The sequence below is a fragment of the Acinonyx jubatus genome, chromosome C1, assembly GCF_027475565.1.
Source record: "Acinonyx jubatus isolate Ajub_Pintada_27869175 chromosome C1, VMU_Ajub_asm_v1.0, whole genome shotgun sequence".
In the NCBI taxonomy this organism is placed as follows: domain Eukaryota; kingdom Metazoa; phylum Chordata; class Mammalia; order Carnivora; family Felidae; genus Acinonyx; species Acinonyx jubatus.
This window is the reverse complement of record NC_069381.1, coordinates 19,097,371-19,114,279: the sequence shown is the minus strand read 5'-3', so window position 1 is coordinate 19,114,279 and position 16,909 is coordinate 19,097,371. Positions and strand designations below refer to the sequence as shown.

The following is a 16,909-nucleotide window of genomic DNA, read 5'->3' as shown; positions in this document are numbered from 1 at the left end:
CTGTTTTCACAATTTTAATTTTAATTTTTTAAAATGTTTATTTATTTTGAGAGAGAGAGAGAGAGAGAGTGAGTGGGGGAGGACAGAGAGAGAGGGAGAGAATCCCAAGTAGCCAACTGAGCCACCGAGGCACCCGTTTTGACAATTTTAGAGCCATGACTGTCCAATCCAGTTTCGAGAAACGTAAGTTTGGGGAGATTGAAAGTCTCCCGTAATGACCATTGGTGTTCGAACCTACTTTCGGTTAAGTGATCTGTTGAGTTCGAAATGCAGGTGAGGAGGGGTGCCCCGGGGGGCTCAGTCGGTAAGCCTCTGAATCTTCATTTTTGCTCAGGTCTTGATCTCATGATCGATCAAGCCCTGAATTGGGTTCTGTGCTGTCAGCACACAGTCTGCTTAAGATTCTGTCTCTCTCTCTCTCTCTCTGTCCCTCCCCCGCTCTGTCTCTCTCAAAGTAAATAAATAAACATTAAAAACAAAATGCACGTGAGGAGGAACAGCAGGTTCTAAATGTTAATGTTTATTTTTTTTTTATTTTGAGAGAGAGCGAGCGAGCGAGTGGAGGAGGGGCAGAGAGAGGAGAGAGAATCCCAAGCAGGCTTTGCACCATCAGCACGGAGCCGGATGAGGGGCTTGAACTCATGAACCGTGAGATCATGACCTGAGTGAAGCTGGACGCTCAACCAACTGAGCCACCCCAGGCCTCCCTATTTATTTATTTATTTATTTATTTATTTATTTATATTTTTAAAAGATTTTATTTTTTAAGTAATCTCTACACCCAATGTGGGGCTCCTGAGATCAAGAGTCGCATGCTCTACCGTCTGAGCCAACCAGGAGCTCCATCAGATAAGGTGACATTTAAACAGACACCTGAAGGCAGTGGGGCAGCAGACAGAAGTTCAGCTGTTTGGAGCCAGGACCAGCTTCTCGGCCATGTGACCCACGCAGTCGCACAGGACTTTGTGGTCAGGAGGGTCCCCATGCTTGGTTTCACGTTCTGTTCTTACTATATTGACATTCTTAATTTTTGAACAAAGACTTGCATTTTCATTTTGTAGAGGGCCCCAGACTCATGCCGGTCCTATCTGGGGCAAAGTGAGTTCCAGGCAGAGGGAGTATCAAGTGGAAAGGTCAGGAGGTAGGAATGTGTTGGCAACCTGGAGTCTGGAGTAGGAGAGAAGTACATGGTTAGCTTCTGTATTTCTGCCCTTTGAGCCCTCATTTTCGCCCCGGCTGCTCGCTGAGGTTCTGACCTGTTCAGGGCTGCCCGGGAGGGCACGTGGAAGGGGCAGTGTGATTACAGGTTCAGGAAAGGTCTGCCTTACCCTGTATTTGTCCTGAGCTCTCCAGACTCGGCAGGTGTTTCAAGCTTTTATTTGGCGGGGGGAAGGGGTGGTCCTGGAAGCCCTGGTCTCGTCTTCCCCCAAAGCAGAGCCTGAGACAGAGACTTAGACACGAGTAGTTTGTTTGGGAGGTGGCCCCAGAAAGCGGAAAGGGAGGGAGTAAGGAGACAGAGAGGAGGAAGCAGGCAAAGCACAAAGGAGGGTGGGGGGTATCTTCTAGGTTGCTGCTTTCGGTCGGTCTCCCGGGCTCCAGAAAGCCTGGCGCAGACAGAATGCCTCCCAGAGTTGTCTTCTTCTGAGCAGGACGCTGGAGCTTTCTCCAACAGCTTCCATGAGTGCTGCTCTCGGGGTGCTAACAGCCTGCATTTCTAGTCTGCACCTAAACCGGCAGGCTGAGCTAAGGCTTCCGGGAGAGCCGAGAGGCTGGAGAGCAGAGGCATGCCCGCTGGAGTGGGGCTGAGGTCAGCGGGCATGGGACTGCCCACTCGTGCCGAAGCTGAAATCTGTGGTGAGCCGTGACGGTGCGGCCCGGGGCCACTCTTGTGTTTGCCTTGCTGGGGACAGTCACCATGGGGGCTCATCTGCGGATCCCTTGAGGAGGGACGGCTGTTTACGATGGCTCCCACAATTGCAGGACACCCCGGGACACCTCCAGCCACTTTCTGCTGAGACCTCATGGCCCCTACGGGAGACTCTGGGGCTGGATCTAAGGCCGCCTCTCTCCTGTGGCGCAGTTCAGGCCTGGGGGCAGCACATACCTGTGTCCTGCTTCCGTGGAAATGCAGTTAGTTCCCTCTACCACTGGCCTCCGCTCTGCTTCTCCTGGCTTGCGTCCCCTTTGGGGCTTGCGGGCAAGAGTCAGACACCCGGCCATGGAGTCCCAGGGGACACCCCCGACCTCTCTGGTGTCCTTGAAACCCCCTCACCCCATCCCACCCAAAGAAAACCCTCTCTCTACTCTTGGACTCCAGTCTCCACACTGCCTTCAGGATAAAGCCCTCCACCTTGGCAAGGCTCTCTTCTTTCCAGCCCCTCCCTGCCTTTCGAATGCCATCTGTTGCCTGCCGGTCCTCTGTGCCCCAGCCCCAGCACGTGATGGCTCATTTCGGAAACTCACCCCGCCATTCAGACCTCTGCACCTTTGCATATGCTGTTCCCCCTGTCTAGAAAGTCCTTTCCCTCCTCATGCCTTGGTGAACTCTTCCTCATCCTGTAAGACTCTCTCCAAGTGGACTTTAGGCAGAGAATTTCTGTAGGCAATCAGTACCCCCCGGCGCTGTGCCCCCACTGCACCATGCACAGTTGAAACTGTGGTCTTGGGTCAGACCCTCTGGGTTTGAATCCTGGCCTCGCTATGTGTATGAGTCAGGAATTATTTCAACCATGCTGTGTAACAAACCACCTAAACATTGGGGAGGGGGCGCTTATAACAAGCCTTTCCTTTTCCTCATTGGCAAAGGGAGGGAATAAAGAACTGAAATAGAGTAATAGTTGGCATTTGTTGAGGAAGCAGTCTCTGCCAGTCAGTGTGAGTACTTTTCATGGGTTATTTCATTTACTCCTCATACCAACCCTATATGGAGGGTATTGACCTGTTTGAGAATGAATGAACTAGATACCCAGAGAGGTTACCTAACTTGCCTGGGGGGAGGGGCAGAGCTAAGGTGCGAACCCAGACAGGATACACTCCTGTGTGTCACTGCTTTGCTGCCCCCAATGAGCGGATGCCCTTGTTTGGGGGAAAAGATAAGAATGTGTTCAGGACAGTTCAGGCCACACATCCTTTCTCTTACTTTGGATGCGCTGAAGCCCTTCCCGGTGGTCTCCTGGCTCAGCGCCTGACTTCTGAGGCCCTTTGACTCTTTAGGCCTATCCAGGAATCTGATCTCCCTGGACACCCTGGTCCTCTAATGACCCGACCTGATGCCTAGGAAGGCAGCTGGATGATGCATAGGTTACTGGATAGGTTTTCCACCCACCCTCTCCTAGAGTGTGGATGCAAAGGATTACAGGGCTTTGGGGTCTGGGAGCAAGGAAGGCATTGGGCCTCACCCAGGCAGCTGAACTGGGGGAGGGCAGCGAAGGGAGGTGCCCTTGGCTGCCCTGGAGCTGCTCTCACCCTGCCTGGGCTGGAAAAGGAATGGGGGGGGGGGCAGCAGGGTAGGGGAGGAATTGTCCTGGCCCCACAGCGTCACATCTTGTTGCCAGTACTGTGTACCAGATAAGAGCTAGGCTGGGAACCAGGCCTGCCACTAGCCAACTGGGTGGCCTTGGGCAAGTAGCATCTCTGGAACCAGTTTCCTCATCCACAGAATGAGATAATGAAACTACATCCTCATGGGCTTATAGTGCATGTAAGGGGGGCTTTGCATGGGGCCTGGCACACGGCAAGTGCTCCGTAACTGATCGCTGTTCCTTTTTAAAATTATTTTTATCATTCAGCTCTTAAATATCCATAGCCAAGTGTCACGGGCAAGTGACTTTTCTCCCCAAGCACATCTCCAGATCCATTTCTCAGAACCTAAGTATATCGGGAGCTATGTGACCTGGAATACATCATTTCTGTCCTCTGGGCCTCGGTTTTTCTATCCATAAAATGGGGGGGGGGTCATCTCACTCAATTTTGTAGGAATGCATGGGACTAAATGAGATAATATAACAGCCCCATGTGCCCTTTCTGATCTTCAGTTTCCCAGTTTGTAAAATGTGTTGATAGGGTTGTCTGGATCAAAGGAGGTAGTTATGGCAACTGTTTAGCACACGGCTCTCAGCTGAGGGCAAGAGCTTAATAAACTGTAGCTTTAAAAACATGTTGAGTACAGAGCAGGTGTTTCCAAACTGGAAGCTGAGTCTAAGTTACCTTCCAAGTTTTCAGTTTTTATTCACTATGATAGAATATATTCCATCATATAGAACATGATTTCCAGGGTGCCTGGGTGGCTTAGTCGTTTAAGTGCCTGACTTAGGTTGAGGTCATAATCTCACGGTTCCGTGAATTTGAGCCTCGCATTGGGCTCTGTGGATCCTGCCTGGGTTCTCTCTCTCTCTCTCTCTCTCTCTCTGCTCCTCCCCCCTCAAAATAAATAAATAAACCTTAGAATATAATTTCCATAATGTCCTTACTTGTCCGTTTCCTATTCCCTACCTGTTCTAAATGATGGGATCTTCTTTGCTATTTTGTCTCTCCACATGAGTAATAGGGATTTCACTAAATCTCAGGGTTTGGGTTTGTCTGAATCTGTTGAAGTAAAGACCTGTTGCATCCTAGTACATTATGATTATATATGTTTTGTTATAATATAATAAGGAAATATACATTCGTCTAGTATTCACTGCGGTTGACAATGAACCTTCATACCCGTTGTTTTATTAATTCTCCTAACAACCTGTCAGGTATTCCTGTTTCCATTTTATAAGTAATAAACTGGAGGCTGAGAACAAGGAGACTTGCCCAAGGTCACATAGTGAGTTAAGGGTAGCACCAGGATGTGGATCCTGTCACCTCGCCCAGCCCCCTGCACAGTCTCTCTGAATGGACTCAAAACTCCCTGAGGGCAGAGCAGTGTCCCCTTTTAGACTGTCCCCTTTCTGCTCTGTATCCATCAGGCTGTGTGCACCCCAGACGCGGTGGGGGTGTCTCCCACTCTCCTGGTCTAGTGCGGGGGAGGGACGATACGCTGAGGGCCTCGTGTATGCAGGGATCCCTCACCCTTTAGGTGCTCCCACTTCTGGGGGGAGATATTACACTAGGGAGTAGAAAGTGGGTGTTTTAACACCAGGCCTTGGGCTGGCCGACCAGGGGAAACCGCCCACGGAGAGAGCTAAGGTGGGAACTTAAATGAGACAGGGGTGCAGAGGCGGGGTGGAGCTCCCCAGGCAGAGACACGAAGACGGGGAAGGCCAGGCCCATCTCGACCAGAAACAGCCCAGTGAGCGGTGGCGTGTGTGGCTCCTGCTGGCTTCGGGGCTGGGCGGCGGGCTTTCGCTGGAATTATCCGCGCTCCTGCTCCGACTTGCCCGGCGCCCGCAAGTCAGCTACCCGGGCTCGGGAGCTGGTGGTTCAAGACCGCGGAAGTGGGACCCGCTCAGCGGGCTCCGCAGCGCCACCGCCCAGCCGGGGACTTGGGCAACCACTTCTGCTGTCCGGGCCTCCGTCTCCGCGTCTTTCTGCCCCACGATCGCCAGAGGAACTCCCAGGACTGCACGGTCGCGGGGGTGGGGAGCCCCCCTGCCGCTGGGCGCAACACGTGGGCGCGGCGGGTAGGGAAGCACCGCCCCGCGCCCCGCCCCCCGCCCGCCTCCGGGCCGGCCCACCCGCCGCCCCTTTATCAGTCGGCGGGGCGCCGGGACGCCGCGGGCCTTGGTCCGAGCCGGCCAGCCTCGCCGCTCCGCTCCGCCGCAGGTACCGGGAGCCGGCGGCGGGGCGCGGGGCGTGCTCCCGGGGAGCGGCGCGCACGCGGGCGGGGTGAGAGGCTGGAGTCGGAGCACCCCCGGGCAAGAGTGGGAGGATGCTGGGGGACCAGCTGGAAGGGAGCACCTCCGAGGGAGTGGGCAGGGCGGAGGGCCGGCCTGGGCCGGCCGTGGTGGCCACGGTGGCCGGGAGGAGGAGAGGCCGGCGGCTCGCTGCTCCGCCTGCGGCGGGGCTGGGGGGGAGGCGGATCCAGGGAGACCCCAGGAGCAGAAGGTGCATGAGTACCTAGAACTGGGTGATGTGAGGGGGTCCCCCTCTGGGGACGCCTGGGCCGGTTGGGATGGAGAGGCCTGCCTTGGTGTCAGGAAAACATGGGAGGCTTCCCCACCCAATGAGGAAAGGGGAGGGAGCCCCACACCACCCATAGCACTTGCTTCAAGCCTGCAGGCTTTGAGGACCCCCCTCCCCAAAGGTTTCCCTGGGGCAGCCCATTCTGGCCTGGCCTGAGTAGGGGGGCCTGGTCAGGCCACCGCTGGTGAGTTTGAGGGTTTGACGGATTCCCGGAGCCTGGCTGCACCCGGATGGATGGCCCAAGACCTTCTGTTTAGCTCCTATGGAAGAGGGTCTCAGCCTCACAACCAGAGTCTTGTGCCACCTCTGAGGCTCGTGGTGAAAGGCTGTCCCTCTCCAGCCTCAGTTTCCCTAACCAGAGGGGCCCTTGCTGGCCAGTGGTGAAAGTTGGGTCCTTTTTCCATCCCTTGTGCTGGGAGACTGTAGCCAGCTCACCCAACCTCTCTGGGCCTGCCTTCCTCTTAGAGTTCTACCTTGTCCTCAGAGCATTTGTGAGTCCGAGTTCCACAGAAGAATTCCTTTGAGTTATTTATTCTATCCCGATCACAAATGGAGGCCCAAAGTGCGGTTACAAAAAGCAAAAATGATGTCCGTTTGGTTTTGGAAGAAATAGAAGGACTTTTTGTTTAAACACATTCTGCCGAGTCTGGGAATTGGTTTGCATTGAAGGAGGTCACCCAGTTGCTGGGAGATCAGGAGGCCAGCCGGGGATGAAAACTTTGCTTGTGTAATGTATGGCCATCCCCTGGGTGACTGGAGGTTGACCACAATGGATAAAGGGCAAGAGCACTGGTTTTGGAGTCAGATGATGTGCCCTCTGCCATCCTGCCTCCTGGGCTGTGATGCCAGCTTACACGGAGGCTCAGAGTTGCTTTGAGGCAGAAGTGAAATGTGGGTGAAAGTTCCTTGTAAACAGCAAGCCACTGTAAATTACCGATGTTAGTGCCTCATCTTATTAATATTTTGGGCTTGTATGTGGTATTGTCCTTGTCAGGATCCCTCAAGGATCTCCTAACAACTCCTGTGTTAACGCAGATCTGGCCTTACTATCTTATGTATGTATGTATGTATGTAAGTATGTATGTATTTTTAAGTAGGCTCCACACCCAATGTGCAGCTTGAACCCACGATCCTGAGATCAAGAGTTTGTGTTCTATCTACTGAGCCAGCCAAGCCTGCCTTACTATTATTTTTACGAGGTTAGACTTCGTCTTCTATGGCAAGATAAAGTTGTCTTGAGGGAGTGTGCTGAACAATGAAGGCCCAGAGAAGCAACAATGAATATTTTACGTGCCAAGATGGAGGCAAGAGACAAAGTTAATTATAACCAAATACTCATATTAGGTGGGTTTTTTTTCGTTAGGCTATTAAGCTCCAAGAAGGCAGGGTATTAACACCCTTAGTTCTTACCCTTAGCTGTTGATTAGCTGGGCTATTAGTTCTATAAGAGAAGTGTTTTAATTGCTTTGTTCACTTCTGACGCTCTAGCACCTGGCACATAGTGGGCCTAAAACAAATATTGGAATGTCTCAGGGCCTGAAGGGACCTTTGACGTTACTGATAAATTCACTCTCTCCTTTGACATCTGGAGAAACAGGGCCAAAAGGGGAATGGACTTGTCCAAGGTCACACAGGGATTAAGCGGCTGAGCCGGGACTAGAATCCGACAAACAGCAAAAACAGCGGTGCCATGCTGTGCCAGAACTAACATCTTGCATCAGTAACTTTGTTTTGCTTTCACAAGAGCCCAAGGGGTAGCTATTATTATCCTTTGATTATCAATGAGGAAATAGGCTCAGAGAGGTTAAGGGACTTACCAAAGTCACAGAGCTGTTAAATTTCAGACTTGAAATCCCATCCTCACATAAAAATGGGAACATGGCTTCACTTGAAGTAGTCTGCCGGAGTGGTAGATGCCCTCCCTTGGGACGTCAGCTCTCTCCAATTCTGCGTGGTCACCACCTCGGTGGCTTCTCTTGGGGCTGGATTTTCCTAGGCCCGTGGGCATATCGTTTGTGTGGGTGAGCCTGTCTGCTTCATTCAACATGTGCCCCAGCCCTGTCGCATTTTGCCTGCCATGTGCACTAAAATCTACGGGATGGGTATAACCCGGGGCTCTCCCACTTCAAAGCCCATTTACTACCCCATCCCGACAACCTGGTCTTCTGTTTTGCTCACAGGTACTTACGGGACTTTTTGACCATGTGCGTCAGGTAGAGGCCAGGAGGAACTGGGGCAAGACTTGGTTGAGAAGCTAGGTGAGGAGATGGAAAAGGAGAATGGGAGGTGGGAGGGCAGAGGAGGACAGAGCGCCTCAGATGGACAGGAGCTCCCACTTGAGCCCTGGAGATCTCTGTTCTGGGGTTCGGCCAACCTGGAAGCTTCCCAAACCTGCAGGACACGCCCTGGCCAGACTTTATGCCTTCTGGATCACCTGCTAGCATGGTCTACCCCTTCACCCTCCCACTGGGGGATGGGGCAGCCAGAGTGGCAACCCTCTCCCTGGCAGTTTCATTTCCCAGCCACCTCTCTTGCGTCTGTGCCCAAGTGCAAATCTTCAGGGCTCTGTGAATCCACAGGGGTTACTCTGAATGGTCTATGCTGGGGAGAATTTAATCATTAAATAAGGTCAGTGTCTCCAGAAGTTCCAACTCCAGCCAAATTTCCTTGGTCCTTACATGCATCCTCATAGAAAAGTAAATATTTCAAGGGACAAGGTTAACTGAAGCCCCCAAGTCCAGTGGAACCAGCTCTTGATGGCGAAAAGAGGACAGTTTTTTAGAGGACATCAAGTGAATCTTTCAGGCTGGGGTATTTCAAATACGACTACTATTAATAATAATTAGCAATAGTAGCAATCATTTATCAAGTTGCTAAACTGTGCTAAAAATTTGTCCGAATAAAGTTAGATCCTTATAAGCAGTCTGTGCCGTAGATGATATTGTAATTCCCATGAGGGACTAAGGATCAGAGAAGGTGAGTCGCTTGTCTTAGATCACAAAGCTAGCATGTTACAGAAGCAGGCGTCAAACCTGGTTTGTCTGAATCTGAAGTCCATCTCCTTCATGAGCCTTCATAGTGTCTGCTTTCTCCTTCAGTCCTAACTTCTTTCCATTATGATTCCTGGGGAGTAGGGGGACAGAAGCCAGTCAAGTTTTCCTGACACCCATCAACCAGGCCCTGGTCACCTGGTCTCAGCCAGCTTTGCCTGCCTTGCCGTGTGATCTTGGGTAAGTCACAACTTTGTAGCCAGCCACTGGATTTTCCCAGATGTTTCCTGTGGAGGCTAATGCTGAGCTTCCTTGTGCAGCCGTGGCCTGGCTAGGAGGGCAGTGGTTAGCCTGGATTTGACCAATGTGGGAATGGTGTTGGGGGGGGGGGAAGGGAGAGGTGGAGGTTGTCTTTAGCCCCACCCTCTGGTGACATCACACAAGACAACCTCCAGTCCCTGGAAGCCCCGCCCTTAGTGACCCTCACCTGTGGAAGTACCACAGGTGCTTGGCATCTGGAGAATTTGCCCAGTCCCACAGCAGAATCCATCGGCCCCCAGGCTCGAGAAAATTCCCTAGGTAACCTAGGTTTGGAGGGGGGCCAGGAAGGGGGGCCCTGAAGCAGGCAGGTCCTGGCAGCCTGGTGGGCAGATGACTCAGGATTCTCTGAGGGTGGCCTCTGGATCCCTCCCCTCATCCTTCCAGCTCTTACTGGACCCCTGCACCTGCTCCTTTCCCCTGGAGTGAGGAGATGGGAACGAATTCTGAAAACAGACCTGTTCAGATGGAATGGGGCTGCTGGGTGAAGTCTAAAGGAAGTAGGGAACAGGATCTCTTTATCCCAGGATGGAGCCTCTGGGGTCTGTGCTTAGGGTCCACTGCGTCTGGTGGAGGAGGAGGGCCCTGAGTGACCTACTGCCACCTGAGGAGAGAGCTGTGAGATAGGGCTTCGTTGGCGTAGAGACAGTGGGTGGCTTGGTAATGTGGGGAGGCTGAGGTCTCTAGATGTGTGTCAGTTGCTGGAAGACTAAGGAAGATTTATGGGAAAGGCCTTGGCTACCTGCTTTAGACCATTCTTTTCCAAAGCATGATGGAGATTGGTGCGACAGGAGGCAGGGCAGCAGCAGAGTGGCCTGTACTTGGCAGTCAGAGAGCTGGGTCCAAATTCTGGCTTCTCTGTCTCTGTCTCTCTCTGTTTCTCTGTCCATGTTCCTCCCTTGGGAAGGAGCTCCTAACCTCTCTGAATTTCACTGTCTTCAGCAGCAAAATGGGCATAATAATACCTACCTCAAAAGGCTAGTTATGAGAATTAATTGTAACAAGGTTATAAAGACTGAGCACATAGTAAACACTACATTTCAGCTGGTTTTGGTTTTTTTTTTTTTTCAAATGTTTATTTACTTTTGAGAGAGAGAGAGAGAGAATGTGAGCAGGGGAGGGGCAGAGAGAGAGAGAGGGAGACACAGAATCTGAAGCAGGCTCCAGGCTGAGTTGTCAGCACAGAGCCCAATGCGGGGCTCGAACTCACGAGCTGTGAGATCATGCCCTGAGCCACCCAGGTGCCCCCAATTCAGCTGGCTTTGTAATATAATTATTACTAGGAAAAGAATCCTTGGTCAGGTAGGCTTGACACATGTAGGTTCAACAGAGGGAAGCTGGCTTCTTTGCTGTAGGACTTCTCAGAGACGTTAATAGGCTGTTATGCCTTGGGAAGTTCTAAGGGTGGGATATGGAGCCTTGGACTGTATTCAATGGATCACGGGGACCCAGGAACTAGGCCACCATCGCACATTATCATTCCCTGGTCTTCTCCCTTGGGGTGGAATGGAAACCTTGCTGGATTGGGCAACGCTGGGGAAGGCCTTTCTGTCTCTGGGCTCTTGTTTTCTCAGTGTAAAACAAGGGTGCTGCATGAGATGCTTTCAGAGGCCTTTTCTGGCTCCCCAAGTTTCCGAGTTGGGAAGCCAAAGTTGTAGACAGGGGTGAAGGCTGAAGCCCAGGCTCTTGGGGAGGAGAGGACCTCCACTGCTGGTTCCGCCACTAGCACAGCAGGCCAGGGGGTTCTTGTGGTCTGGACGGAAGTGGCCGGCAAGGCTGTCTGGGGAATAGGAAGTGGAGGCGTCCTGTACTCCCCTTGTGCAGTATTGTAGTAACTTATTTAACTCCTGCCTCCTCATTGGACCAGGAGAGGCCAGAGACCAGAGCTGACTTGAGAAGTCTAATGTGGGGGGAGCTTCAGGCTAGGGTGAGGAGGCTTGATGGGCTGGCGGCTTGTCTTGCTGCCTTTGCATGGCAAGCTCCCTGCATTTACTTGGACTGTGTATAAATTATCAGGGGGCTTTTGGGGGTGATCATGGTGCTGCTGGTGGCAGAAACGTGAGTGCTTTATCCTGCCCTGGATCTCCTTGCCTGTTACAGTGACTGGTGCACAGGTAGTTGCAATAAATATCTGATGAAAGATGGACAGGGCTCCTGGGTGGCTCAGTCAGTTGAGCGTCCAACTCTTGATTTTGGCTCGGGTTGTGGTCTCACGGTCGTGGGACCGAGCCTCATATCAGGCTGGAGCCTGCTTGGGATTCTTTCTCTCCCTCTCTCTCTTGCTCCTCCCCTGCTCTCTCTCTCTCAAAATAAGTAAATGAAAAAGGAAAGAAAGACAGAAAAAAAGACAGAAAAAGAAAGAAAGAAAGAAAGAAAGAAAGAAAGAAAGAAAGGAAGAAGGAAGGAAGGAAGGAAGGAAGGAAGGAAGGAAGGAAGGAAGAAAAGAAAGAAAGATGGACAGCAAACCAGGATGCTGAGTCTAATAAACTTGTTAGAGAGAATTTGAGGGGTGGGAGTCGTCTGGCAGGTGCTAGTTTTTCAGTAGATGTTTTGATTTAATGAATGCCATAGTGAATACTGATAAGCCTGAATTAAGCAACTGGTTCCGGGCCAAACTGTATATAGGGTATATAATTAGGGAATGATGAATAGCACTTTCCACCGTGTCTTGCAAAGGGCAGTTCAGTGGTTAAGATTGCAAGCTGAGTTCAGATCCTACCTAGGTGGGGGGGGGTGGTGCAGGGTCCTTAACTTCTCCATGCCTCAGTTCCTTATCTGAAAAATGGGAATAATGAGAGCACCTACTCACAGGGGGTTAAGAAGCATAAATGAGCCAATTGTACATAAAGTGCTTGAGACAGTGTCTTGCACATAGCAAGTAGTGTATAAGCATTTGCTATGATTTGTTTTCATCTCGGTAACTCCACCATACTGTGAAGTTCCCAGGGGTAGGGATCAAATCTTTTTCCTCTCTGCCCTCCCCTGGACCGAGCACAGGATCGGAGGCAGAGGAGGGGCTCAGTGTTTGCTAAATGCACAAATGGATGAATGAATGAATATGTTTGATATGCTATGTTGTATAACCTATACAGGGGAAGTGGGAGGGGGGCAGTAAGGAGGTCCCCTGGCCCGAAAGCATTTCGGTGAGGGAAAGGAAGTTGGCACAGGGTGTGCTATTTGGGTTAGGTGGGAAATGAGGGTAGGAGCAGGGTCTCGAACGCAGGCTGAGGGGTTAGATTTGACTTCTTTGGCATTAACAAGCATGGGTGGGAGTGGAAAGGTTGGAGGAGGGATCTTCTGAGGGGAGTTGTGGATGAGGGGAAGGGCTGTTTTACAGACCAGTTGTTACCAGGGACTTTCAGGAACAAAAGTGGCTTTTTGAGTTGGAGACTTAAAGGGTATGAAATGTTACCGGGACGCTGTTATGTTCTTTGATTTAACGAGTACTGAGTGCCAGCCGCCTGCTAAGCACCAGCGGTTCACAAAACAATGACACACACTGCCTACCCTTAGTGAGCTCACATGAGCAAGTTTAATGCCCATGGGGAACGTTATACTAGTGAAAGGATGGGTATCTTATGGTAGGCACTCAGGTAGAGAGGTCATCATCAGAGGTTCGGGGGGCCGGGGAAAGTATCACAGAAGAAACGGGTTTTGAGGGATAATTAGGAGTTTGCCATGTAGGCAAGATGAGGAAAATGCCTCAGGCAGAGGGAACAGCTTGTGTCAACCTGAGGACATGTGGGAAACAGCAGGCCCAGGGGTGTGGTGAGGCTATGGCTGGGTGTGAAGGGCACTGCGGTTGAGCAATAAGGCTGGAAAAAGGTAGCAGGGGCCAGATCATGTAGGGTGATGGAAGGTGAGTGGGAGACCCTGGTCACTCGGAAGGGGCTAAAGGTAGAGGCAGCGGGTCTGTCAGCAAGGTCATTGTCACCACCAGATGAACACAGATGGCGGCATGAACACAGGAGGAAACAGCAGGGGCTGCTGTGTGGAGCCTGGACTGGGATGGAAATGGCTGAGGTAGTGAGCCTCCTTAATTATTCCTCGGAAATTTACTGAACATCTACTACATGCCATGCACTGTTCGAGGCACATGGGATACATCGGGGAGTACAGTCACGGGATCCTCGCTGAGCTAGCTCTTCCTTAGGACGACTCCTCTCTTCTGAAACTCAGTGTGGGGACAAGGGGGCAGGAAGGAGGGACTAAGAACTGGGCTTCCGAGCCTCCCAGCTGCTGCTGGTGGTGCCATCAAGGGTCGAGGACACCAGTCCCCTGACTTTGCTCTGGCCTCTCTCCCAGCTCCCTGCCTGGCCCACAGCCATGGCCACGATGGTGGCCCAGAAGCTCAGCCATCTCCTGCCCAGTTTGCGGCAGGCCCACCAGGAGCCTCGGCCGTCCAGGCGGCCAGAGCCCGTGTTCACAGTGGACCGTGCCGAAGTGCCACCGCTCTTCTGGAAGCCGTACATCTACGTGGGCTACCGGCCGCTGCATCAGACCTGGCGCTTCTACTTCCGCACGCTGTTCCAGCAGCACAACGAGGCGGTGAACGTGTGGACCCACCTGCTGGCAGCCGTCGTGCTGCTGCTGCGGCTGGCCGTCTTCGTGGGGACCGTGGGCATCTGGGGAGACCCGCACGCGCTGCCCCTCTTCATCCTCCTCCTCGCATCCTTCACCTACCTCTCCTTCAGCGCCTTGGCTCACCTCCTGCAGGCCAAGTCCGAGTTCTGGCATTACAGTTTCTTCTTCCTGGACTACGTGGGCGTGGCCGTGTACCAGTTCAGCAGCGCCCTGGCACACTTCTACTACGCCATCGAGCCTGCCTGGCACGCCCGGGTGCAGGCCGTCTTCCTGCCCGTGGCCACCTTTCTCGCCTGGCTTTCTTGCACTGGCTCCTGCTACAACAAGTACATCCAGAAGCCTGGCCTGCTGGGCCGCACTTGCCAGGAGGTGCCCTCAGCGCTGGCCTACGCGCTGGACATCAGCCCCGTGGTGCATCGCATCCTGGTGTCCCCTGACCCTACCTCAGACGACCCGGCTCTTCTCTATCACAAGTGCCAGGTGGTCTTCTTCCTGCTGGCCGCCGCTTTCTTCTCCACCTTCATGCCTGAGCGCTGGTTTCCTGGCAGCTGCCACGTCTTCGGGCAGGGCCACCAGCTCTTTCATGTCTTCCTGGTGCTGTGCACGCTGGCCCAGCTGGAGGCCGTGGCACTGGACTACGAGGCCCGGCGGCCCATCTATGAGCCTCTGCATACCCGCTGGCCCCACAACTTCTCTGGCCTCTTTCTGCTCACCGTGGGCAGCAGTGTCCTGACCGCGTTCCTCCTGAGCCAGCTGGTACGGCACAGACTCAACCGGAAGGCCCAGTGAATGGCGGGGGCGGGCGGGGGGGAGGGCAGCTGGGAGGGAGGGAGGGAGGTGTAGTGGGGGCCCAGGGGTCCGGGCTTGGCTCCAGATGGGAACAAGGCCTGGTAACGTTGTTTGTGTCTGGCGTTCGGTGACTTTCTGTGTATGCCTCAGCTGCCAGGGGTGGTGATGGCCAGTCCTTGGATTTGGGGATTGGCCGCGAGCTGCTGGGGTTCACCGCTTGGGCCTGCCCTGGGAGAGGAAAAGAGAGAAAAATGTGGGCCACCTTGGCCTGCCTCCCCCCATTGCCTCTCGCTAGGGATGAGGATTGGGGGTCAGCTGGGCCCAGGACCTTGGTTTGGAGCTTCCAGATGATCTGAGAGGGAGTGACAGTGGAATTCAGGCCAGAGTCTGCTTTGATCTGAAAGGCAGAAGAGGGCTCAGCAAACCCCCTCTACCCAGATGTCATTGGTGGATAGGAAAGGGGGAGGCTCCTAATGTGTGTAGCCTACTCTTACCATTCCTTGACCTCCAGCCTGGAGCTTTAGAGTTCCAGGACGTCCCCAAAGATAGAAGATTGTGTTAAGTGGAAATGGATCCCATCAGTGCCCCATGCCTCTTCAGTCATCTCCCCACCCGGTGAGCCCCCAGCCTTTCTAGTTCCGGCCTTGATGTCCTGCATATCCTGTTCCCAGCCTGTCTCCTGGTTTCCTTGATCACCGTTCAGTTATGCTTTCAGTGTTTCCTGGACCTCTGCTCAGAGGCAGGCCACCAGCTGGCCTGTGGATCAATGCAGGATGATAAAAGCTTTCACATCAGAATGACCTGTCAGGGGAAGCACTGAGGAGGGGAATAATCAGTGCTGCCTGTGACCCTCAAGGTCTTGGGTTGGAAAGGGTGAATGGAGAAGTACATTCCTGGTAGAGGGAAAACCTATACAAAGGCCTTCCTTTGTACGGAAGGAGGAGTTCAGTGGGGCTGGACTTAGGGGTGGTCTGAACTCTGATGCAATAAAGTAACTGTGATAACACCAGCCTCTTGGCTTTTTGTCTCCTCTCCCAGGAACCCCCATGGACCTGCTCACTGTGTTGAGGGGGCTTTCCAGGGGAAGCTGGGGCCCCCAGGGATCAGAACAGGGAGGAGGAAGGCAGTTCCTGTTTTATCTTTGCCTGGGGATGGGGTTGGGGGCCCTATACACTATATGTATGAACTTTTTCATTTTGGCAAGGAAGGGAGCACAGTTGTATTACTAAATATGTTTTAGAAGATAAAGGAACATAATCCCACTTTATAACTTGACAAGGACTTCATTTTTTGGTCTTTCCTTCAATCAAGGAGGATTTTATATGTACAGTGAAGGAAAATTAGGAAGTACAGATAATTTAAAAAAGCCCAAATGAATAAGAAATATCATTCTCCCGATATGTACACACACACACACACACACACACACACACACACACACAGTGGATATATAATAGGATATATATAATAGGATATCCTATTATATATATTATATCCTATTATATATTATATATATACATATATGTATATATAATATACTATATATAATTTATACACATATAATTATATACATATAATATGTATATATTATATATAATATATACACATATATATAAACATATATATGTATACATATTATATGTATATAATTTATATATATGCATACATATTATATGTATATAATTTATATATTTATATATTTATATGTTTATATATATTTTTATATGTGTATAACTTATATATATAATTTATATATAATATATATAACTTTATATAATTTTTTGTATATGATTTATATTTATATATAGTTATATACATATAATATGTATATATGTATATAATTTATATATATACATATATAAAGAACATCTATGGGACACGTGATTAGGGATGGAATGGATGAGTGGGATGCCAGCACTTCTGCATTTCTGAGGGGCTTTCAGAATTTGCAAAGTACTTTCACAAATGTTACCTCACTTGATCCTCTTTAAAATCCAAGGTCACACACGAGCTGTGAAGGCAGGACTGGGAGCTGATAGGCCTGGGACTCCAAACTTTGAGCTTTCATTTTTCTCCCCATTTTCTAAATCCTCTCCCATGTGGTCTCATAGTTATGCTTA

The 16,909-nt window shown here is 51.4% G+C and overlaps 1 protein-coding gene across 7 annotated transcripts; it reads left to right on the top strand.

Annotated features, from left to right (window-relative positions):
* The first annotated feature begins 5,629 nt into the window (after positions 1 to 5,629).
* Positions 5,630 to 14,797, top strand: PAQR7 (progestin and adipoQ receptor family member 7). 7 transcript variants are annotated; one of them, XM_053209280.1, is made up of 3 exons: positions 5,711 to 5,748; positions 9,243 to 9,338; positions 13,722 to 14,797. In XM_053209280.1, the coding sequence occupies exon 3, from the start codon at positions 13,743 to 13,745 to the stop codon at positions 14,787 to 14,789; it is 1,047 nt and encodes a 348-aa protein (XP_053065255.1). In that variant the 5' UTR covers positions 5,711 to 5,748; positions 9,243 to 9,338; positions 13,722 to 13,742; the 3' UTR covers positions 14,790 to 14,797. The 7 variants fall into 7 exon arrangements, with proteins under 7 accessions (XP_053065256.1, XP_053065255.1, XP_053065246.1 ...); XM_053209271.1 differs by having other exon boundaries at positions 5,734 to 5,748; positions 9,243 to 9,677; positions 13,357 to 14,797; XM_027060029.2 differs by lacking the exon at positions 5,711 to 5,748 and adding an exon at positions 7,199 to 8,366.
* Positions 14,798 to 16,909: the final 2,112 nt, after the last annotated feature.